The 25242-nt window shown below is 43.4% G+C and overlaps 1 protein-coding gene across 1 annotated transcript in view; it reads right to left on the minus strand.

Moving 5' to 3' along the window:
• The window catches only part of DCT (dopachrome tautomerase), a 39459-nt gene extending 17662 nt beyond the window's left edge, over nt 1-21797 (minus strand). Inside the window, exons 1-6 of the mRNA XM_070380856.1 lie at nt 21503-21797; nt 11785-12084; nt 9673-9773; nt 9378-9544; nt 6654-6833; nt 4928-5063 (exon numbers count right to left, since the gene is read on the minus strand). Of these exons, the coding sequence (XP_070236957.1) occupies nt 4928-5063; nt 6654-6833; nt 9378-9544; nt 9673-9773; nt 11785-12084; nt 21503-21797 (1179 nt within the window). The remainder of the gene's footprint in view (nt 1-4927; nt 5064-6653; nt 6834-9377; nt 9545-9672; nt 9774-11784; nt 12085-21502) is intronic.
• Nucleotides 21798-25242: the final 3445 nt, after the last annotated feature.

Raw genomic sequence — 25242 nt, forward strand, 5'->3', positions numbered from 1 at the left:
CCTTTGGTAGGAGTGAAAGGTTTGGGTTTAATCTTCAATTTGTCAGAGGACTGCTATTCACATAATATTTTGGAGTACTGTGTAAAGAGTACTGTAATATTCTTCCTTATTAATAAGGGTTGTTATGTACAAATTAAAAATGTATGTTTTAATAAAAATTTAGAGATGTATACTATTGATAAATAGCTAGATAGCAAAGAAGGTAGACACGGAAATATTTGGCATTGCTGATGGCTGAAATGATAGCCTGAAAGTGATGTGAGATATCAAATTAGAACCAATGAACAAGGCAGGCATCTTACAGAAGAGCACAGATGACAATGGAGGATTTACAGATAACCCCTCACCTTATTAGAAGTGGGGACCAGTAGTCCACATTTCTGATCCTCTGATGGCAAGAACAGCAGCTTATTTTCAGTCAGTCCTTTGCGAAGTGAAGGGGGCCAGGACCAAACACTAAACAGAATTTTGGACCTCAGGTAGGTGGGCATCATCCCAGGGTCATGGCATATGCATAGACCTTCTAGTCCATCACTTACCTTCAACACTGCTCATTCTACCAATGAAAAATCCTTCCTCTTCATGCTCATGTTAAGTTATGATATAATTTATAATCTTATTAGGGTTTCCCAGGTGGCACTTGTGGTAAAGAACCAACCTGTCAATGCAGGAGATGTAAGAGATGCGGGTTTGATCTCTGGATTGGGAAAATCCCCTGGAGGAGGGCCTGGCAAACCACTCCAGTAATCTTGCCTGGAGAATCCCATGGACAGAGGAACCCAGCAGGCTATAGTCCACTAGGTTGCAAAGAGTTGGACACGACTAAAGCGGCTTAGCACGCATGCACGAATAATCTTATTATGCTAATTTACGAATCCACCTCTGAACTGTAAACTCCCATACAGTTCAGTTCAGTTCAGTTCAGTTGCTCAGTCATGTCCGACTCTTTGTGACCCCATGAATCGCAGCACGTCAGGCCTCCGTGTCCATCACCAACTCCCGGAGTTCACCCAGACTCACGTCCATCGAGTCAGTGATGCCATCCAGGCATCTCATCCTCTGTCGCCCCCTTCTCCTCCTGCCCCCAATCCCTCCCAGCATCAGAGTCTTTTCCAATGAGTCAACTCTTCCCATGAGGTGGCCAAAGTACTGGAGTTTCAGCTTTAGCATCATTCCTTCCAAAGAAATCCCAGGGCTGATCTCCTTCAGAATGGACTGGTTGGATCTCCTTGCAGTCCAAGGGACACCCAAGAGTCTTCTCCAACACCACAGTTCAAAAGCATCAATTCTTCGGCGCTCAGCCTTCTTCATAGTCCAACTCTCACATCCATACATGACCACAGGAAAAACCATAGCCTTGACTAGTCGAACCTTTGTTGGCAAAGTAATGTTTCTGCATTTGAATATGCTATCTAGGTTGGTCATAACTTTCCTTCCAAGGAGTAAGCGTCTTTTAATTTCATGGCCACAGTCACCATCTGCAGTGATTTTGGAGCCCCCCCAAAAATAAAGTCTGACACTGTTTCCACTGCTTCGCCATCTATTTCCCATGAAGTGATGGGACCAGATGCCATGATCTTCGTTTTCTGAATGTTGAGCTTTAAGCCAACTTTTTCACTCTCCACTTTCACTTTCATCAAGAGGCTTTTGAGTTCCTCTTCATTTTCTGCCATAAGGGTGGTGTCATCTGCATATCTGAGGTTATTGATATTTCTCCCGGCAATCTTGATTCCAGCTTGTGTTTCTTCCAGTCCAGGGTTTCTCATGATGTACTCTGCATATAAGTTAAATAAACAGGGTGACAATATACAGCCTTGACGTACTCCTTTTCCTATTTGGAACCTGTCTGTTGTTCCATGTCCAGTTCTAACTGTTGCTTCCTGACCTGCATATAGATTTCTCAAGAGGCAGATCAGGTGGTCTGGTATTCCCATCTCTTTCAGACTTTTCCACAGTTTATTGTGATCCACACAATCAAAGGCTTTGGCATACTCAATAAAGCAGAAATAGATGTTTTTCTGGAACTCTCTTGCTTTTTCTATGATCCAGCAAATGTTGGCAATTTGATCTCTGGTTCCTCTGCCTTTTCTAAAACCAGCTTGAACATCAGGAAGTTCACACTTCAAATCTTGCTGAAGCCTGGCTTGGAGAATTTTGAGCATTACTTTACTAGCGTGTGAGATGAGTGCAACTGTGCGGTAGTTTGAGCATTCTTTGGCATTGCCTTTCTTTGGGATTGGAATGAAAACTGACCTTTTCCAGTCCTGTGGCCACTGCTGAGTTTTCCAGATTTGCTGGCATATTGAGTGCAGCACTTTCACAGCATCATCTTTCAGGATTTGAAATAGCTCACCTGGAATTCCATCACCTCCACTAGCTTTGTTTGTAGTGATGCTTTCTAAGGCCCACTTGACTTCACATTCCAGGATGTCTGGCTCTAGGTCAGTGATCACACCATCGTGATTATCTGGCTCGTGAAGATCTTTTTTGTACAGTTCTTCTGTGTAGTCTTGCCATCTTTTCTTCATATCTTCTGCTTCTGTTAGGTCCCTACCATTTCTGTCCTTTATCGAGCCCATCTTTGCATGAAATGTTCCCTTGGTATCTCTAGTTTTCTTGAAGAGATCTCTAGTCTTTCCCATTCTGTTGTTTTCCTCTATTTCTTTGCATTGATCGCTGGAGAAGGCTTTCTTATCTCTTCTTGCTATTCTTTGGAAATCTGCATTCAGATGCTTATATCTTTCCTTTTCTCCTTTGCTTTTTGCTTCTCTTCTTTTCACAGCTATTTGTAAGGCCTCCCCAGACAGCCATTTTGCTTTTTTGCATTTCTTTTCCATGGGGATGGTCTTGATCCCTGTCTCGTATACAATGTCATGAACCTCATTCCATAGTTCATCAGGCACTCTATCTATCAGATCTAGGCCCTTAAATCTATTTCTCACTTCCACTGTATGATCATAAGGAATTTTATTTAGGTCATACCTGAATGGTCTAGTGGTTTTCCCTACTTTCCTCAATTTAAGTCTGAATTTGGCTATAAGGAGTTCATGATCTGAGCCACAGTCATCTCCTGGTCTTGTTTTTGCTGACTGTATAGAGCTTCTCCATCTTTGGCTGCGAAGAATATAATCAATCTGATTTCGGTGTTGACCATCTGGTGATGTCCATGTATAGAGTCTTCTCTTGTGTTGTTGGAAGAGGGTGTTTGTTATGACCAGTGCATTTCCTTGGCAAAAGTCTATTAGTCTTTGCCCTACTTCATTCCGTATTCCAAGGCCAAATTTGCCTGTTACTCCAGGTGTTTCTTAACTTCCTACTTTTGCATTCCAGTCCCCTATAATGAAAAGGACATCTTTTTTGGGTGTTAGTTCTAAAAGGTCTTGTAGGTCTTCATAGAACCGTTCAACTTCAGCTTCTTCAGCGTTACTGGTTGGGGCATAGACTTGGATTACTGTGACATTGAATGGTTTGCCTTGGAAACGAACAGAGATCATTCTGTTGTTTTTGAGATTGCATCCAAGTGCTACATTTCCAACTCTTTTGTTGACCATGATGGCTACTCCATTTCTTCTGCGGGAATACTGCCCGCAGTAGTAGATATAATGGACATCTGAGTTAAATTCACCCATTCCAGTCCATTTTAGTTTGCTGATTCCTAGAATGTCGACATTCACTCTTGCCATCTCTTGTTTGACGACTTCCAATTTGCCTTGATTCATGGACCTGACATTCCAGGTTCCTATGCAATAGTGCACTTTACAGCATTGGACCTTGCTTCTATCACCAGTCACATCCACAGCTGGGTATTCTTTTTGCTTTGGCTCCACCCCTTCATTCTTTCTGGAGTTATTTCTCCACTAATCTCCAGTAGCATATTGGGCACCTACTGACCTGGGGAGTTCCTCTTTCAGTATCCTATCATTTTGCCTTTTCATACTGTTCATGGGGTTCTCAAGGCAAGAATACTGAAGTGATTTGCCATTCCCTTCTCCAGTGGACCACATTCTGTCAGATCTCTCCACCATGACCCGCCCATCATGGGTTGCCCCACAGGCATGGCTTAGTTTCATTGAGTTAGACAAGGCTGTGGCCCTAGTGTGATTAGACTGACTAGTTTTCTGTGAGTATGGTTTCAGTGTGTCTGCCCTCTGATGCCCTCTTGCAACACCTACCGTCTTACTTGGGTTTCTCTTACCTTGGGCGTGGGGTATCTCTTCATGGCTGCTCCAGCAAAGGGCAGCTGCTGATCCTTACCTTGGAGGAGGGGTATCTCCTGACCGCCACCCTTCCTGACCTTCAACGTGGGATAGCTCCTCTAGGCCCTCCTGCGCCAGTGCAGCCACGGCTCCTTGGACGTGGGGTTGGTCCTCCCAGCCACCGCCCCTGGCCTCTGGCGTGGGGGTGTGGGGTAGCTCCTCCCGCCTGCCGCCCCTGGCCTCCGGCTTGGGGGCGTGGGGTAGTTCCTCCCGGCCGCAGCCCCTGACCTCAGACGCAGGGTAGCTCCTCTCAGCCGTTTCTGCGCCGTCGCGGTCTGGCACTCTCGGCCGCTGCCTCTGACCTCAGACGTGGGGTAATTCCTCTTGGCCGCCGCCCTTCGGTCATGGGGTCCTCCCGGCTCCTGCCCCTGACCTCGGACGTGGGGTAGCTCCTCTCGGCCGCCTGCGCTTAGTGCGCCGGTCACAGCTGCCCACACTCCCATCCAGGGTCATCCCAAAGCTAACCAACCATCTCTAAAGCATGGCTGAGGGGACTTCAAACACTTTCTAACCACCCGTATGGTATAGACTAAAATTAATTGACATATGCATACATCCTATTGTTCACACAGAGAATAAAACACACACCAAACCTTAATCTTGTTGAAAAGCAAATAAATCCAATACATTATCTAGAATATTTTTCATCCGGTCTGAGTCTTTGAACATACCACAAAAACAGGATCATTGGCAGCAGAATGTGGCAAAGCGCTTGTCCCATTCAGGAAGGAATGAACCAGATTATGAAAATTCATCACTTGAGAGTCCAGGGTCCCATCTGCTTTGCCAAACCCTTCCAGGGCATTCCTGAGAGAAATCAGTATTTCAGCAACTAGAGTCATGAACTGACAAAGAAAGCTCTCTTTTTGTTTCCAGCCTAGGTAATAGTCTTTTAATTTCAGATTGTGTAGGGAAATGGGACCAATGCAGGAGACATTGAGAAATGGGTTTGATTTCGGGTCAGGAAGATCCCCCAGAGAAGGAAATTGCAACCCACTCCAATATTACTTGCCTGGAAAATTCCATGGACAGAGGAGCCTGGCAGGCTACAGTCCATGGGGTCACAAAGAGTTGGACACAATTGAGCAACACAAGGGGCTCAGAGTTGAACAGTTACTGTAAGGTTTAGTCATGAAAACCATGAATCTATCTGCATTCCTTTCTGGATCTTCAAAGATGCTTGTTAAAATCGTATTTATAGGGACTTTCCTGATGGTCCAGTGGCTAAGACTTCATGCTCCCAATGCAGGGGGGCCTGGGTTCGATTCCTGATCATGGAGCTAGATCCCACATGCCAAAACTAAGACCCAGTGCAACCAAATAAACAATAAACAAATTTTTAAAAAATCTTACTTACAGCCACACATAGTGGTTTAGTCCCTAAGTCGGGTCCAACTTTTGCGACCCCATAGTCTGTAACCTGCCAGGCTCCTCTGTCCATGGGATTCTCAAGGCAAGAATACTGGAGTGCGTTGCCATTTCTGTCTCCAGGGTATCTTCCCAACCCAGGAATCAAACCCTGGTCTCCTGCCTTGAAGGCAGATTCTTTACCAACTGAGCTATAAGGGAAGCCCATAGCCATTTCTCATAATTCTTACATAATTATTTATTTATTTTTACATAATTATTTCTCATAATTCTTACAATCTTTTTAGAGGGAGAAAATTATTAGTTGGCCTTTAAATTTCAAGTATCCTAATGTTGCTGTGCTGAAATCTGAGTAGCATTTAGTCTGTGTGCATGTGCTCATTCATTCAATCGTGTCCAACTCTTTGTGACCCCATGGACTATAGTCTACAAGCTCCTCTGTCCATGGGGATTCCCCAGGCAAGAATACTGGAGTGGGTTGCCGTTTCCTTCTCCAGGGGATCTCCCCAACTCAGGGACCAAACCCAAATCTCTTGTCTATTAGACTGGCAGGCGGATTCTTTACTCCTCTAAGATCTCAGAACCAAACGTTAAGGTCTATGGCTGATATTTCATTAATGCAGAAAAAAATAAGAAAGAACACAAGAAAATATATTTTAAATACTCTATGTAATTGGTGAGGTACCATGGTTCTGAAGACTGTACTTATATGTGTATAGAAATTAGAAATGCAAAAAGGTGGTTTTGAATAGCTGAGTTAGAAGATATAAAAACTAAGCTCTTAATGATAGTGAGGGACAGGGAAGTCTGGCGTGCTGCAGTTCATGGGGTTGAAAAGAGTCAGACACAACTAAGCAACTAAATAACAATTAATGATAGGTAACACTATGCCTTGCTATCCTCTTACAAAGCGCTTCCCTATTACTGAGCTTTGATGTCTCCCAACATCTAGCTTTCTTTCCCATTCATTACAACTACAAGCATGGAAATCTTAAAAGGACAGTAAAATATAGACATCAGAGCACCAACCTGAAACTGAGGGTAGAGTTCTGGAAGAAAGGAGGACTGTCAAACTTCTTGAGAGACAGGCAATTTTGTATGTCTTTTAAAGTTGGCAATTTCTCACTGTTTCTTCCCATTTGATTTCTTTTCAACAAACCTTCATAGGTTCCATTACACAAGGTGACTCGGCGGTTGTAGTCATTCAAGCTAAAATGTGTAAGGAGGTTAGAAATACCTGTTAGTTCATGGATAGTATCATAACTTTGAGCCCAACAAACCAATCAAGGTCATAGTTGCGGTAAAACTTTACTATAGTTACCTTACAAGGGTCAAACATGTGTGGTAAAAGAACTGCTTCCAAAAGCAATTATGGATGAAGGAGTTTTGAAAACATAGATGCATGAAATATGAATCAACACATAAATAACGAGGAAAATTACCATTCCATTGGAAAGACAGTAAGACGGCTTACTAGGCAAGACAGTGGCTCCTATTGTACATCCATTTGAATCTGGAGTAACTGAAGAGAGACCAGGGTAGACTGTTTTAACACTGAGCTAAGCCAGTTTGATCTGATAAATTCAAGCACCCAGCACACATGCGCTTCCCTGGTGGCTCAGCTGGTAAAGAATCTGCCTGCAATGTGGGAGACCTGGGTTCGGTCCCTGGGTTGGAAAGATCCCCTGGCGAAGGGAAAGGCTACCCACTCCAGTATTCTGGCCTGGAGAATTCCATGGTCTGTAGAGTCCTTGGGGTCGCAAAGAGTCAGGCACGACTGAAAGACTTTGACTAAGCCAGTTTGGCAGAAGTGAAGCTAGGAAAGCATTCCAGGCAAACTGAAGACAAATGGAGGTGGTCAGAGTCAAAGCAGATGATACTATATGGAGGAGAGGAATCAGGAGAAATGCCGTGTTAGAAAATGTTCTAAGGTTGGGATGGTTACTTGGCAAACATGGAGGCTGAGAAGGTGGGTCCCAACCTTTCTGGCACCAGGGACCGATTTCGGGGAAGACAATGTTTCCACAGACTGGGGTAGGGGGTGGGGGGTGGGGGATGGTTTCAGAATGATTCAAGCACATTATATTTTTGTGCACTTTATTTCTATTATTATTACATCAACTCCACCTCAGACCATCAGGCATTAGATCCCAGAGGCTGGGGACCCCTGCCCGTAATATTAAATCCCACGTGCCTGCTGTGGCCTGGAATTCCACCATCAGAGCAGTATTTCATTCGGTAGAGATTAATTTTTAAAGACGTTTCTGTGTGGATTTTAATGGATGAGGGGATCTTACTGAGTGTGTGAGAATAGAATCAGCACACACAGGAAGATGAAATAGGCTGGTGCCTAAAAACTAGGCAGAAACAGCCTCTAAAAGCTGCCTTTCCCAGAGCATTCCAGTGAGACGGCCTGTGAAATTAAGGGTGTCAGGGTCAGGTAAGTTTAAGCCCCTCTTGAAAAATAAGAATACGGTTACTTAAAGGCTCTGAGACATTCTAAAACTTCTAAAGACTTTTTCAGTTCAGAATTCTCTAAATTTATCTGATCAGAAAAATCTCTTTTCACATACCACCAACTAATAGCCCACGACACTATGAGAAATGGAGCCTTCTGGAATGACTCAGAGTCACATACACAGCACTTACTACATCCCCATGGGCACTGTCTGGAAGGCTGTAGGAAAAGCTCAGGTTGGAGAAGATGGGGTCCCTGTGAGCTGGACCCCGAAAACACACGCATGCCCAGCCTGGGGTGTGGACACAATGCTCTGTGCCATGGAGCAGTCCAAAAACACAGGACAAGGGCGTGAGCACAGCAGGGTTCAACACACGAGGGTTGTGGTGGAAACAAACAAATACAGAGAGACAGAAGAGCTGCTTGGGGAATCTGTTCCTGAGATGTGTGCTCAGAGACACATTCAAGGAATCACTGAGGACAGAATTCTTCATGAGCTACAGGCTGCTTGTGTGTATTTGAGTATTGTATTTTTTTAATAACCAACATTTGTTGGTATAACTTATGGTAGAAAAAAGTTCCTACACCAGCTGCACATGATCCAGTTTTAGTACTTTAGAGATCTGTCTCCCCACCCAGTTTTCTGTTCTCCTCAATTCCCCAGAACCCTGTGGTCCAGCCATACCAGACAGCTTCTAGAGGCTTTTCTAGCTTCATACATAATGTTCCCCCCACCGAGGACACACCACCCTCCCCCACCTGTGGTTGAGAGGTTTGTGCCTGCTGGAAGTCTCAGGATAATTATCTCTACCTCCTAAAGACTTTCCCTGATGTTCTTCTTGGCTTTGCACACACACCTATTAAAATAACTTCTCACGTTTTACTGTAATTTGTTTACCAGCCATCTACCTTTGTAAGTATAAAACGATATTCCAAAGGAAGGCTGTATTTTATCCATCCATGTATTCCCAGCACTATTAAACTGCTTAGAATGTGATCGGAGCTTAAGACATGGCTGAATACAGGAACTACTTCTCATTTTAAAACAGTGGATCTCAAAGTGATGGCCAAGCATACTCAGTGTTATAAGTGTGATTTCCATACCTCTATTTTTTTTTTTTACTAAAGGACTCAGGATTTAAAAAAATCCTACCTCCTGCAGGAAAATAACCTTCAGAAACATGCAAACAGAATTCAACACGCATTAGAAACCGAATTGTGAAGTGACTGTCCATCTCTCAGACATGAGGAGATGTGGTCTCTTGGATTTCCACAGCAGGTACCCGTGTCATTACCTATCACAGACAATCTCCCAGCTGGAGAATCGGGAGTTCTGACTAATCAGAGTCGGATCATCTTGCCTTGCTGCCCCGAGCAGCTGGTCCGTGCACACGTCACACTCGTTCCTGCCGGTGGCAAAGTTCCAGTAGGGCAAAGCGAAGGACTCATTGCCAGTAAGGCGCTAAAAGCAAAGGGCATGACCAGACATTCAATTCATGTCATCAGAAACAACAAGAAAATGAAGGAAGCAAAGACTTAGACGGGTCTTGCCCAAATACAAAGCAAAACTAAAAGAAACTTTTGACCAACCTGGAGATCCCTTTCCAGCCATAACAAGTGGTACCGGTGCCAGGTAACAAAGGCAGGTCCTTGGTGTGAGAAATCTATAGCCTTGTATGGGCGCCCTGGTCCTAAAACAATTGGGAAACATGTTAGAGGTCACAGAATATAATTTTTTAACGTGAACCTTACCTGGGATGTGCTGGAGAGCCAGTAAGTCCATGATGTTTTAGTCGGAGAACAACTGGATTTTTTTAAATTAATTAATTTTTATTACAGCAATAGTTGATTTATAATGTTTCGGGGAAAGCAAAGTGATTCAGTTTGCTGAACACGTGTGTGTGTGTGTGCGCACATGCGCACACGCATGCACATGTTCAGTCATCGACTCTTTGGGACCCCATGGACTGCAGCCCTCCAGGCTCCTCTGTCCCTGAGATTCTCCAGGCAAGCAGACTGGAGTGGGTTACCATTTCCTTCTCCAGAGGATCTTTCTGACTCAGGGAATGCACCTGCGTCTCTTACACTGGCAGATTCTTTACCACTGCACCACCTGGGAAGCACATATATATTTTTTCTCATTTCTCATTGTGGTTTATTTTAAGATATTGAATATAGTTCCCTGGGCTATACAATAGGATCTTATTGTTTATCTATTAATATTTTATATACAGCAGTGTGTGTCTGTTAATTCCAAATTCCTATTTTATCTCCCCATCCACCTTTCCTCTTCAACCATAAGGGAAAACAACTGTTTTTGTCATTTATTCCTCTGAAAACAACAACCACAACAAAACAATCTCAGAGGCAAATAGCACTTTCAGGATAAATTCTCCTTCATCTTTCAAAAGTCTGATGGTCAGCAGAGATTTGGAGAAACTCAGGTCATCTTAAGAGCTCCTGTTATAAATTTAATTTAGAAGCAGTGCTTCAGGAAGATAAAATAAGAGTATCCCAAAGAACAGATCATTAAGATCTAAATGAAATATATTTTTAAAGACTTTTTCTAACCTATTCCTTACAAATGCCTGCATTTATAGGGAGGGATTAATGAATAACAAAGCAACTTCAACTACACTTAGTCTGAATTCAGCATTTGGAACCAAAAGGAACTTTCACGGGTTTTGCCTCAGCCATCAATCAGTTACAACTATTAGCTGACAAGCATGGTTGCCGAGACCAGAAGAGAGGAAAAATACATTCAAACCAATTTGGCTGGCCTCTGGAACTGCCAATTTTAGTGAAAAGCTCTGGGCGATTTAATGACCTCCTTACTGCCTTTCCAATCCTTCTTCTCCGTCTCATAACAGCTTTTGATGGTTATGTAGAAACTTGAGCTAACTTTAGTTCTTTTTCAAAGTCCCCATAATAACTTCAGAGAGATGAACAGACATGAATATAAATTTAATTCCTAGATGCGACCAGAAACTATAGTTTTCTTTTCCTCTTGAGAGACTACCCTCTCATAAAGCAGAAATTCTTCAGAGTGATGACAAGAAAACTATAAAGGTTTATAGCCAGAAGAGCCTCCGTATTTATCGATACAGAAAGACAGATGCTTACCTGTGAGGCAAGTTTTAAAAAGACCCACACTGAGGGGGGAAACTGCTGTCGCTGCTGTTGGCTAGGCAGCCCTTTGTAAATGTTTCAATGCAGAACAAAGTTTAAAGTTCTCAAAACAAAATGAGGAGGGGAAATGAGCAGTAAACACAAGGGCTGTGCTGTGCTCAGTCGCATCTGACTCTGTGACGCTATGGACTGTAAGCCGCCAGGCTCCTCTGTCCATGGGATTCTCCAGGCAAGAATACTGGAGTGGGTTGGCATCCTCTCCCCAGGGGATCTTCCCAATCCAGGGATGGAACCCAAGTCCCCTACATTGCAGGCGGATTCTTTACTGCTGAGCCACCAGGGAAGCCCAAACACAAGGACAGATTCCAAATGAGAATCTTACTATTCAAAGCAAGCTGTCTTCACTCACCCTAACCCCAACGAGGAGCCTCAAAAGTGAGGATAATTGCAAATAGAGCATGATTTCAGAACGCCTGAGTCTCCTGAGGCTCCTGCACTGGCAGGCAGATTCTTTACCACCGAACCACCTAGGACGCCCCTAGGATACCTTAAAGTAAAGGGGGGAAAGCTCACCTAATAATGTATCTCTGACGGAATAATAATGGAGCCACACAAAGAAATCGTAAATGCTGCAGTTGGCGATCTGTGGTTGGGTCCCATTGGGCCCCAGGAGGCCCAGCCAGTGTTGCGTGGTGATCACGTAGTCGGGGTGCGGAGTGTACTTTGCGAGGTCTAAGGCGTCCAAGAATTGCTCCCTCTCTTGAGGGGTCAAGGAATGGACATCTCGCCGGACAACCAATGGTTTCTTCTGATCGCATTGGGGGCCGGTCCAGCCAAACCTGCAGATCCCACAGTTATAGCCGGCGAAGTTTCCTAGTGCATTTGAGAAATTGAGGGAAAGATGGAAGAAGGAGTCAGCTTACATAGCTTGGAAGGGATTTCTGGAGTAGAACGGGAGAGAAGGTCAGTTGCCTTTCCTTGCATTCTGCTTGAAATGTTTGTCTCTCCAAGGGGACTGAACACCAGAGAGTTTCTAGAAATATTCCCAGCAAAGAAACAGGACATGAAACGAATTCCATGGTGTCACGAGCTGAATTGAATCCCCATCAAATTCATATGCTGAAGTCCTAACCCCTAGCACTTTGGTGGCTATTTTTGGAGATACGGTCTTTTAAAAAAGTAAGTTAGAATGAAGGCACTGTAGTGGGACAGGGAGGGGGTTGTGGTTGATCCAACATGACTGGTGTCCTCATAAGAAAAGGAAATTTGGACTCAGAGAGGGGTGTCAGGACACAACAAGCCGAGAGAGACCTAAAGACACACACCCTGTTGACACCTTGATCTGGGATGTCAGGCCTCCAGAACTGTGAGAGAATGAGTTTCTGTGTGAGCCACCCAGTCTGTGGTCCTTTGTTATGGAAGCCCTGGGAGACTAAGACAAGTGCTGCCATCCGTTCCACTCATGGATCATGTCAGGTATCCCTTCCTGGGGCGGAGCTGCAGCCCCAAATGTCATCACTGCTGGGTCCCTCTGCCCTGAAGCACATGCAGAAGGTTATTGATCTACAGAAGGAAGAGAATATACACCAACCTAACGGGGGAATGAAAATAAATAAACTGATTTCCAGGAATTTAGGTGAAATCCAACATTTAAAAAGCTGGTTTATGTTACAAAGGAGACAGAGTTAAGACAAAATCAATGGAGGCTGGCAGGTCATAAAGGTGAATTAGTGGCCCTAGTGTCAGAAAGTGCAAATCACTGCAGGGTTGCCCGTCTCTGCACAAACTGCTCTTCTATTTTATCATCTCAGGGGCCGAGTACTAGTCATACCATCTCCGGGCCTTTTTCTGTTTAGCCTTTTTCAATTTCTAAAATTGAAATTATTTTAGGTTGACTTTTCCCTGTTTAGCCTTGATTATTTTATTGTATTTGGGCTTCCGTGGTGGCTCAGACAGGAAAGAATCTGCCTGCAATGCCGGAGACCACAGTTCAATCCCTGGGTCGGGAAGATCCCCTGGAGAAGGGAATGGCTACCCACTCCAGTATTCTTGCCTGGAGAATCCCCATGGACAGAGGAGCCTGGTGGGCTGCAGTCCATGAGGCCACAAAGAGTCAGACATGACTAAGTGACTACACTTTGACTTTCACTTTCATTGCATTTGGTATGACCAGCACCTCATTCCTTAGGTAGTGATAAGTTAGAGAATAAACACTTAAATACTGTTTGTGTGTTGAAACAAAAGAGGGCAATAACTTATCTCCTAGGGGTTGTAGGAAACATTTAATATATCAGCTCCCTGTCTTCTCCTCCTCTTCCTCCCAGATCTTTTTACTTGCTCTTCCTTCTGTTTTGAACACTTTTCCCTCACAGTCTTCCTACCTTCCTCTTCACCTGGTTTGCCTAGTCCTCCTTTAAGCTGCACCATAGGCTCTCTACAAGGTCATTCCTGATCCCACACTTAGGGTCAGATGACCCCAAGCTGTGTTCCCAGGACACCTCCTATTTCTTTTTTCATTGAATTAATGGTGGCAATTGTAGACATCTACTGGCTCAGCTACAGGCACCTAGAAGGCAATTATCCTGCTGCCTAGGCCTGTGCTGGGCCTTGGATGAATGAATCTTCATTTAATAAATGAAAGGAGCAAAAAGCCAAATCATCACAAAGGATGCTTTAAATATCTTACAATTTTATTTGCCATTTATACGTCAATAAAGTTGAAATTTAACATTTTTAAGTTAAAAAAGGGATATAAAAAGCATGTAACAGAAGGATTCAATAATTCTCAATTTTCTTCTTCCTTTCTCTCCCTGTCCTTGTGAATCAGAAGGAAAAGCAGGCCCTGCAAGTAATTTTGATAATCAGCAAGTACCAAAATAGATGTAAGTAAAACATACTATGACCCTAAACAGAGGGTTAGGGCCTTCCCTGGTGGCCCAGAACCCTCCTTGCTATGCAGGGGACACAGGTCCAATCCCTATTTGGGGAACTAGGATCCCACATGCTGAGGAGCAACTAAGCCCATGTAGCGTAACTAGAGAGTCCGTGCTGCCACAAAGAAAGATCCCACATGACACAGCGAAGAGTCACAACGAAGACCCAACACAGCCAAATAAATAAATAAAAATATAAAAAAGAGGATTATTTGGATCTCTAAAGGAAAAGAAAATTTTCCAACAGCATGAAAACAAAATGAGCATGTGTCCTGTATAAAGAAAATACAGTCTGCTATTTTTCGATGATTAAAAGAAATGTCCTTAAAAATATCATAAGTAGGAAGAATTTGAGAGGGGGCAGTCCTATGCTGTTTGTAATATACAAAATATTTTACCTACCCTTGTGTGTGTGTGCGTGCTAAGTCGCTTCCGTTATGTTCGACTCTTTGCGACTCTATGGACTGTAGCCCACCAGGCTCCTCTGTCCATGGGATTCTTCAGGCAAGAATATTGGAGTGGGTTGCCATGCCCTCCTCCAGGGGATCTTCCCAACCCAGGTATAGAACCCACAGTTCTTATGTCTCCTGCATTGGCAGGCAGGTCCTTTAACACTGGCGCCACCTGGGAAGCCCCTTAACTACCCTTGCTGCTGCTGCTGCTGCTGCTGCTAAGTCGCTTCAGTTGTGTCTAACTCTGTGCGACCCCATAGACAGCAGCTCACCAGGCTCCCCCATCCCTGGGATTCTCCAGGCAAGAACACTGGAGTGGGTTGCCATTTCCTTCTCCAATGCATGAAAGTGAAAAGTTAAAGTGAAGTTGCTCAGTCGAGTCCGACTCCTAGCGACCCCATGGACTGCAGCCTACCAGGCTCCTCCATCCATGGGATTTGCCAGGCAAGAGTACTAGAGTGGGTTGCCATTGCCTTCTACTTAGCTTTATTTGCATTTTCCTGTTTCAACACCAAATGAAAAAATAAGTTTAAAGTAATAGTTAAAAGGAAAAATTCTATTAGTCCCAAGACTGAAAATCAAGTTTTTGAACAGTTTACATTAAACATTAAAATTATGTTGATCACTCAGGTGAAGCTGTTAAATATGAATTATTTAATCAATATTTATTCAATGGCTACTACAGTATCAGATGTTATGCAAGGTACTTCAGTCTTCATGGAGCTTGGAGTCTATCTATTTTCCCTTGGGGTGCCTACTATAATTGAATCATATCTATTTTTAAAACATCTTGATTGAAATACATCCCTCCACTTTCACAGTTTCTAATGGAACAGAGTGGACTTCCCAGGTGGTGCCAGGGGTAAAAACTTGCCTGCCAATGCAAGAGACATAAGAGATGCAGGTTCCATCCCTGGGTTGGGAAGATACCCTGGAGGAGGGCATGGCAACCCACTCCAGTATTCTTGCCTGGAGAATCCCCATGGACAGAGGAGCCTGGAAGACTATCATCCATGGGGTCGCAAAGAGTTGGACACGACTGAAGTGACTCAGCAGCAGCATAGGAGCAGAGTATTTTTTGAGAAGTGATTGAACAAAATGCATGTGAAGAATACTAAATACCCAAACTTCCAGTTGTTTCCCCAAGGCCAGATGATCAGAGGTGAACATGTAGTTACAACTCCACAACAGGAGAGCAATTGCTTCCTTCTGCTGCTGCTGCTGCTGCTAAGTCGCTTCAGTCGTGTCAGACTCTGTGCGACCCAATAGATGGCAGCCCTCCAGGCTCCTCCATCCATGGGATTTTCCAGGCAAGAGTACTGAAGTGGGGTGCCATTGCCTTCTCCTGCTTCCTTCTAAATGCTAAGAAATAGCATGCACAAATTTTGAAATAATAAATTCAATACACTTTTAGATTTGGAATGAAATTTGTCTTTGAATTTTGGTGTCTCATTATTCAAACTGAGTAATTCATGACCTAGGCCATGAGTTTTAAGATCTCCACATTTTCTCTACTAATATTCTTTTTGGTTGCTAGAAACAAAATTACCAATAACCATCTCCCTCATTCATTGACTCAAAAATAAGTTTTTAGCACTTATTACCTAAAGAAATGTCAAAATTAAACATGCCCTTCTTTGCACACCCACATATTTATGTACATCCATATAACTGCCACACTTAATTACTATGGACTTGACCTCTCAAAACCTGTCCTATTGGAATAAAGGGTTCTTACAGAAAGCAGTCATGGTAACATAGAGCAGTACTGGTACATAGTACGTTCTATATGAAGCGTTACCATTACTGGATCAAATCTCATAGTCTTTAAGTATTTGTTTTCATACCTGTCTTACTCAACTAGCACATTTGGACATATCAAAAATCGCGTTGGGGTTTTCCCCTTAGTATCTGAAGGACCTAACATAATTGGTGCTAAATAAACATTGGTTAGGTGGTTGATGAAGGAGTCATGAATGACTGAATAAAAGGCATTAAGTGCTAGAGGATATAAATATAAATCAGGCTCGGTGCCTTCATCTAGTGGTATGAGGAACATGAGTGCGATGAAATATCAACACCAGCCTAACTATGGGAAAAGTGAAAACAAGAATTAACTGAGCACCATGGATGACAGAAGATGAAATGACTCATTCTGACTCAGAAGATCAGAGATGGTCACAACTGTGTTGAACAAAGCCATCTCCTCTCACAAAGCCAAAGCTGCCCGCGAAAAGCAGTGCAGAAATGCTAATAAGAAAGCGTTGGTGTGGATTTGAGCTCACCTATTACCTAGAAATGTATTTGACTTTTTAAAAATCCCTTTCCCAGCATGTCTCAGAGAAAACACGCCCCACAGCTCTGCAGTCAGCTCTCTTTCATATTTGTGCTTCTAAACCTGGTCTAAAGAATTCGTTAAAATATCGAAGACAACTGAAAAATGCAGTAACATAAAACCTTACCACACAAAATGTTTATTTCTTTAACTTAAATTTCCTAGCAGTCCCTTACATTAATTTAATGAGTTGAGTTTCTCCATTAATCCACCAATAGCAATTTTTTTTTTTTTTTTAAAGGAGACCCTTTAGGAAGGATTGCATTATCTCACTGGGGAATGGAGAGAGAAAAAGTAAAAGGTCCCTAGATATCAGTCTATCTGTTATTTAGTATGTCCTTGAGCAAAAATGAAATTTAAAAAGACAAAGTCTTATACCTACTTAGGACCAGGATAAAATGGAAAGAGAATGAGAGCAACGAAACAGTGCACGTTCCCACATGAACCACATCAGCTCAACCTCCAAAGGCTATTAGACTAATAAGTTTAAAGACCACCGATTAGTGAATTTACAAGGAGCTCTAAATAGCCTATTCCTTTTAATTAGAGATTCTATTATATTAATAACAATACTTTACACTCACATGAGGCCTTTCATCTACAGAGCTCAAAAGGATTTTACAAGTGTGGTTTCATCATTATCCCCATTTTAGAGATTGGAAGATGGAGGCACTTAGGTGTACAACAAGAAGTTCTCAGACAATTGTTCATAAACCATGTGGTGCACGCTTTTCAAAAGTCCAAAGACACAGCTGCAACTGGTCTTTTCTCAGGAATGCCAATTGGCAGGTGAGATTTGGAAGGTGAATCGCTGATGCCAAGATCTCCTGAAATTAAGCTCTTCTTGAAAATTAAGTTCAATAATTTTTCAGTTTGAAATTATCCCCACAGAGAATACAAAAGTTCTCTCTAGAGAATTTGAGTACATAATTTAGGGGTTTTTTTCCCATCAGAGCTTGCATTTATTTATTTTTATTGAGCTAAAATCCTTTACCAACTTCAAGATCGTGGAGACTATGGGTGGTTTATTTTTATTTTTATTTTATTGTGCTAAGAATACTTTACATGAGATCTACCCTCTTAACACACGTTTAATTGTTTAAAACATTACTGTTGACTCTAGGTACAGCGTTGTACAGAACTCTAGATCTTATTCGTCTTGATTAACTGAAACTTTATGGCCTCTGATTACTAAATCTTTATTTCCCCTCCCTCCCAGCTCCTGGTAACTACCATTCTGTTCTTTGATTATATGAATTTGACTATTTCAGATTCCTCACGTACATAGAATTATCCAGTATTTGTCTTTCTGTGGCTGACTTATCTTCTTAGCACAATGTCCTCAAGGTTCATTCATGTTGTTGCATACTGCCAAATTTCCTTCTTTTCTAGGGCTGAATAGCATTAAATTGCAAATACATACCATCTGACTAGGATGCAAAGAAATTGGAACCCTTGCACACTACTGATGGAAATGCAAAATGATGCAGCTGCTGTGGAAAATAGTATGAAGGTTCTTCAAAAAATTAAAAATAAAACTACCATACAATCCAGCAATCCAATTTCTAAATATTTATCCAAAAGAACATAAATCAGGATCTCACAAAGATATTGAGATTCCCATGTTCATTTCAGCATTATTCCCAATGACCAAGATGAAGAAACAATCTCAAAATCCATTAAAGATGAATGGTGTGTTTATCTTTCCACGGAATTAACAAAATTCCAAGGTCATCAACAGTCTTGTTGCTAATCTACATTTCATTAACAAATTTGAGATGACACTAGAAGAATCTACTTGCCAAAGAATTTTGAGGTTACGGTGGGGGGTGGTACTTTGGGCACTGAAGATCAGGTTTAACTTCTGAAGACTGCCTCCTAAATCATGAAGAAATTAGCCTGAGAAAGCAGGCAATTCACTCTTTAGGGAGAATAAACTGAAAAACATGTGTCTTGCTTTGGGGCATATGACACATCACAGTGATTATTGGATATACGAAATACCTGTCCAGCCCAATCTCTAAGGACTTAGTCTCGTGTCCTGAGGCTCAAAGAAAAAGACCATCTAGCCAACATAAGTGGAGCCAATCCAAAGCTGGGATGGAAAGAGCTATGGTCCTGAATGAGCCTGCTGCTGCTGCCGCCGCTGCTAAGTCACTTCAGTCGTGTCCGACTCTGTGCGACCCCATAGACGGCAGACGTCTAGACAGATCAAATCCTGGAGGAGGGAGACAAGGGTTTCTAAGAGACAGTCCTGGTCTTGACAACGGCTGGAGATGGAGACCATACACCCTGCTTCCTTTGATTGGTCTACAGATATGCGATGTCCTTCTGGACTTACAGGTCAGGCCCTGTTTCTGGCCCACTGCCTTCTTAGGTATGTTTACCTAAGAAGCTCAGGTGGTGCAGTGGTAAAGAATCCGCCTGTCAATGCAGGAGACACAGGAGACACGGGTTCAATCCCTGGGTCAAGAAGATCCCCTGAAGTAGGAAACGGCAACCCACTCCAGTATTCTTGCCTGGAAAATTCCATGGACAGAGGAGCCTGGTGGCTCCTACAGTCCATGGGGTAGCAAAGAGTTGGACACAAATGAGCAATTGAACACACATATCCTCCTGAGAACATTTTGAAAGTAGGTCACTGTGACCCTAAGTTACTGCCAGTTCTAGAGGGAATATTTGTAAGTACTCCCTCAGGACAGGGAGACTGCAATTATCTCTTCTATTCTGCCATCCCTGATTCCTACCATCTCACTTAAATTAAAAAAACTTCCTTGTCAGATCAGAAAGATAGAATAGATAGTGACGTGGGTGCATGTGCTCAGTTGCTCAGTTCTGACCGACCCTTTGGGACCCCATGGACTGTAGCCTACAAGGCTCCTCTGTCTATGGTTTTCCCAGGCAAGAATACTGGAGTGGGTTGCCATTTCCTTCCCCAGGGGATCTTCCTGACCCAGGAATTAAACCTGGGCCTCCTGCATTGGCAGGTGGATTCTTCACCACTGTACCACCTGGGAAGCCCAGGTATGGGTAGCAATAAGGAGAGTTAACAGTTATACCTGAGTTCCTAATGTCTTCTGCTGCCTGGATTCCATGAAATGGAGATTCCCAAAGTTTCTAATTTGTGGCACTCTATCATTGACTGACCTGGAAATAAGCTTTCTAGGAGAATTTTTGAGTCACCAACAAAGAAGTCACTGTGTAGTGTGGTTTCCAATCCCACAAGTAATATGAAACCTGCTGCATCTCATTAGATTGAAAAACCATGAGAATCTATGAGATAATGTCTACAGAAGCAAGTGGTCAATTAGATTAGAAAAAAATGAATAGTATACATTCAACATGCTATTACAAACACTGTCACAATTAATACCCCAAGACAAAACTAACAAATCCTTTGAATTACAGAATTAACAATATGACTACAAAATAATGATTATAAAGCCAGAATTTTTCCTTTTCCATTATGTTTTATTATACAATATTGAATATAGTTCCCTGTGCTATACAAAGGGCCTTGCTTATCCATTCTATATAAAATAGCTTCAGAATTTTCAGTTAGAAATCTGATCGCATTCTTACATCAACATCACAGCCTTTTGTTTACCTTTTTATGTCCTTACATAGCTCAATTATCTATATTCTCCTATGTTCTAGCATCATAAAATATCAATAAAAACATAATTAGAAAAGAAAACCTCTTAGGCAGCTGGACACTGTGGAACAGTTTCCAAGGGCTTTGCTAAAGTTGCTGCTTATGTTTGTGTGTGTGTGTTTCACATGCCCTGCCAGCCTTTGAGTGTTTATCACTGCTGTGCATGTTTGCTGAACACTGGAGGGGAGCCTCACTAAAGAGGATTTGAGAAGGCTCAGAAGAGCGGGAGAAGTAAGAAGTGCACAGAAATTTCAAAAAACAGGTAATAAGAGAGACCAAGGTCTGAAAGAGGGATACTGCATAAATTCTGAAATGCTCACATCACACCCAGACAGGAGTGAAAAAAGCCATTGTTATCTAAAAACCACCCTCCCTTCTTCAGCTCTGTCCGTCCATCTCCCCAAGGATGGCAAAGTTACAAGCCAGTCATAACCTTCACGAGCAAGATATATCCTGCTTAAGACCTGTTCAGATCGTCAGAAATGCTGAGACTCGAACTTCAAAACACCTACCCCGCGACGTCTGTCTTACCGATGCCAAGAATCACCCACCCTCCCTCTTCAACAAGTGCAAACCCATCTCAGAAGGAGAGGGCACTGAATCCATCTTGAAAGGACTTGCTCTGAGTTTCAAAGCTGACTCTGGGACTCTTTAGCTTCCCTCGCCAAAAGACAAGCCCATGGTGTGCTGGCACGCGTTCACAGAACCAGAGTGGCCCACAGAATATTTATTTAGTTCTCATAACTAGATCTACTAAAAGGTGTGCAGAATATACCCAGACATCAGCCTTACTCAATGCCAATGGACCAACTTGGTTTGCCTTTCAAAGCCTAGGCCGAGCATCTCTGCCTTGGAATGGGTTCCTCCCTCAGCCCCACCCAGCTGGGCGCATGCGCACATCCGCCTGCCTGCTCACCTGTGCACCTGCAGGTCCGGTCGAAGAACTTCCGGGGCCATCGCTCTCGGTCGTCCTGGTTGCGCAGGACGTAGGGACCGCTCCAGGGCCTGGTGTCGGTCTGCACCTCCGCGCATTGGCCCCGGCCCTCCCGGGAGCCGCAGACGTTGGTGGGGTCGGCGCCCAGCGGCGGGCAGCATTCCTTGGCCTGCAGGCTGCCCACCGTCATGCAGACCCTGGGGAACTGCGCCCGGGCCCCCGACGGGAGCGCACAGCCCAGACAGCCGAGCAGAAGCCCCCACCCAAGGGGGCTCATGGCTTTAGAACCGGGAGAACTCTCTCTCTCGCCTTCCACTCCTTGCTTCTCTCCAGCTTTCTCCTGGTCTTCCTTCCACTCTTGGGCTCTTGAGCATTCACCCGCTTTTTGATTTGGGGAAATTTACGTTTTAGGGGGTATATTTTGGATCTGCCTTCTATTCCTCTCCTCTTGAAAAAAAGACCCACAAAAATTACAAAACCCACATGTGTGCCCGTGTGTACATGCACACACACAGACGACTTTATGTGATGCAAACCGCTAAAACAAATTTCATTGCATCAGAAGCTCCTCTAACAGCCAGATTAATGAGAGGAGCGCTTTTCACCGCCTTCCCCGGTTAAAACAGGCTTTGTCTAATTGAGTTAATTGACGGAGCGCTCCAGTCATACTACTTATTATACTGGTATTTCTGAACCCCCTCCTTCCCTCCTTAGTCCATGACTTTAATTGCCTTGAACTCAGTTCAAAAGCCAAATGCCGTTCTGCCTTTATTCTATCTGGCTTGCCAAATCACGGGGCCTGGTGGGGTTTGTGTAAGGGCTGGGAGAAGCCGTCATTAGCGGGATTAGTATTAGACAAATCCCCATCGTTAGCACATGACCCAGAGTGCACAATGAAGTAGATAAAATTTCTGGCTTTGTTTCAAGAGGGCAAAACCATCTTCATTATCTGGGCTCATGTGTTCTGGCCAAGCTTGTGACCTCAGACTTCCTAGGGAGTCAATAGATGCAGTGAGCTTGTCATCAAAAGCCCTTCAGAGATCAACCCCACTGCTAACAGCCATTCACTCCTGACTGCTCCCTGACGTGCTTCCAAAGACCACTACAGGCTGTCACACAACTTCACAAATAAAGAAACACTTATTGAGGGCTGATGTACAAGGAATTGCTTTGTTTCACAATTCACAATGAGGGATCCTCTTCTCTCCAAATAATAAGTCCTATTCTATTCAGGGCTTCCAAGGTGGTGCTGGTGGTAAAGAACCGCTCAGTAATGCAAGAGACTTGAGAAGTGGGCTCGATCCCTGGATTGGGAAGATCCCCTGGAGAAGGAATTGGCAACCCACTTCAGTATTCTTGCCTAGAGAACCCCGTGGACAGAAGAGACTAGTGGGCTACAGTCCATGGGGTCACAAAGGGTTGGACTTAGCACCCATTCTATTCAGCACATCTCTGCAGCAGGTTTTTCTTCTTAAATACATAAAGTACCATGTCACACATGCTTCTTGGAAGGAAAGCTATGACAAACCTAGACAGCATACTAAAAAGCAGAGACATTACTTTGCCAACAAAAGTCCATATAGTCAAAGCTTTGGTTTTTCCAGCAGTAGTGTTCAGAGGATGTGAGATAGACTATATATAAGGAAGGCTGGATGCCAAAGAATTGATGCTTTCCAATTGAGATGCTAGAGAAGACTTCTGAGCATCCCTTGGACTGAAAATAGATATAAAACCAGTCAATCCTAAAGGAAATCAACCCTGAATATTCACTGGAAGTTCAGTTCAGTCTCTCAGTCATGTATGACTCTTTGCAACCCCTAGGACTGCAGCACACCAGGCTTTCTTATCCATTACCAACTCCCAGAGCCTGCTCAAACTCATGTCCATTGAGTCGGTGATGCCATCTAATCATCTTGTCCTCTGTTATCCCCTTCTCCTCCTGCCCTCAATCTTTCCCAGCATCAGGGTCTTTGCCCATGAGTCAGTTCTTCATATCAAGTGGCCAAAGTATAGGAGCTTCAGCTTCAGCATCACTCCTTCCAATGAATATTCAATGTTGATTTTCTTTCGGATTGATTGGTTTGATATCCTTGCAGTCCAAGGGACTCTCAAAAGTCTTCTCCAACACCACAGTTCAAAAGCATTAGTTCTTTGGTGCTCAGCTTTCTTTATGGTCCAATTCTCACATCCCTACATGACTACTGGAAAAGCCATAGCTGTGACTAGATGGACCTTTGTCAGCAAAGTAATGTCTCTGCTTTTTAATACTCTGTCTAGGTTTGTCACAGCTTTTCTTCCAAGGAGCAAGTGTCTTTTAATTTCATGGCTGCAGTCACTATCTGCAGTGATTTTGGAGTCACCAAAAATAAAGTCTGTCACTGTTTCCACTGTTTCCCCATCTATTCGCCATGAAGTGATGGGACCAGATGCCATGATCTTCATTTTCTGAATGTTGAGTTTTAAGCCAGCTTTTTCTCTCACCTCTTTCACTTTCATCAGGAGGCTCTTTAGTTGTTCTTCACTTTCTACCATAAGGGTGGTATCATCTGCCTGTCTGAGGTTATTGATATTTCTCCCGGCAATTTTTATTTCAGCTTGTGCTTCATCCAGCCAGGCATTTTGCATGATGTACTCTGCATATAAGTTAAGTAAGCAGGGTGACAACATACAGCCTTGACGTACTCATTTCCCAATTTGGAACTTTGATGTATTCCTTTCCCAGTTCATTGGAAGGCCTGATGCTAAAGCTGAAACTCCGATACTTTGGCCACCTGATGCAAAGAGCCAACACATTGGAAAAGACCCTGATGTTGGGAAAGATTGAAGGCAAAAGGAGAAGGGAACAGTAGAGGATTAGATGGTTAGAGAGCACCACCAATTCAATGGACATGAATTTGAGCAAACTCCAAGAAACAGTGGAGGACAGAGGAGCCTGGCATGCTACAGTTCACGAGGTCACAAAGAGTTGGACACCACTTAGTGACTGAACAACAACAACAAACCATGCCACCAGGAATTCAAAGTTGTAATTATCTAATTGTCAAGAGGCAGTGGACAATTTGGAGTGAGGGCCCACACAGGACATCTTTTGATTTATGTTAAAGTTAAGCATTGTCCAACTTCAGTCTAGAGGGCAATGCCTCCCCAGTCCTTTTGGGAAACATCCAGATGAGCAACAGTGGTTCACCTGTCAGAGCATCCATATTTTCTCATGGTGGAAACAGAATTCTCTTGGTGTCATAAGGTCAGTGCAGATAGCTGATGCATAACTGCTTCAGGCAGTGTCTAAGAATGCTTTCTATTTCAGCATAAAGATATAGAATGGTATGCTCCAAAGCAAATTCCTAAGTTAAAATTTTCTTTATACCGCTGTTCCAGCCCCATGTACTTCTGTGTCACCCTCATGACATTAAATTACTGTGACTAATTAAATGGCAGCACTTAACTCTGACTCTACACCATTGCCAGCCTACAGCCCAAGCCTTTTGAAGTGGAATCTCTGTGGATGTGACCCAGATTTCAGCCTTTTTTCTAAGCTCTCTAAGCCATTCTAATGGGCAGTCCGAGGTGAGAATCACTGGGTCAGGATAAAGCATGGATCCAGAGGAAATGTTGGCATCAAGTCAACCGAAATAATCCACATGTATTCATTTCCTTAGGCTTCCCAGGTACAGCTAGTGGTAAAGAACCCACCTGGCCAAGGCAGAGACACAAGAGACGAG

The sequence above is a fragment of the Bos mutus genome, chromosome 12 (genome assembly GCF_027580195.1).
Source record: "Bos mutus isolate GX-2022 chromosome 12, NWIPB_WYAK_1.1, whole genome shotgun sequence".
Classification (NCBI taxonomy): domain Eukaryota; kingdom Metazoa; phylum Chordata; class Mammalia; order Artiodactyla; family Bovidae; genus Bos; species Bos mutus.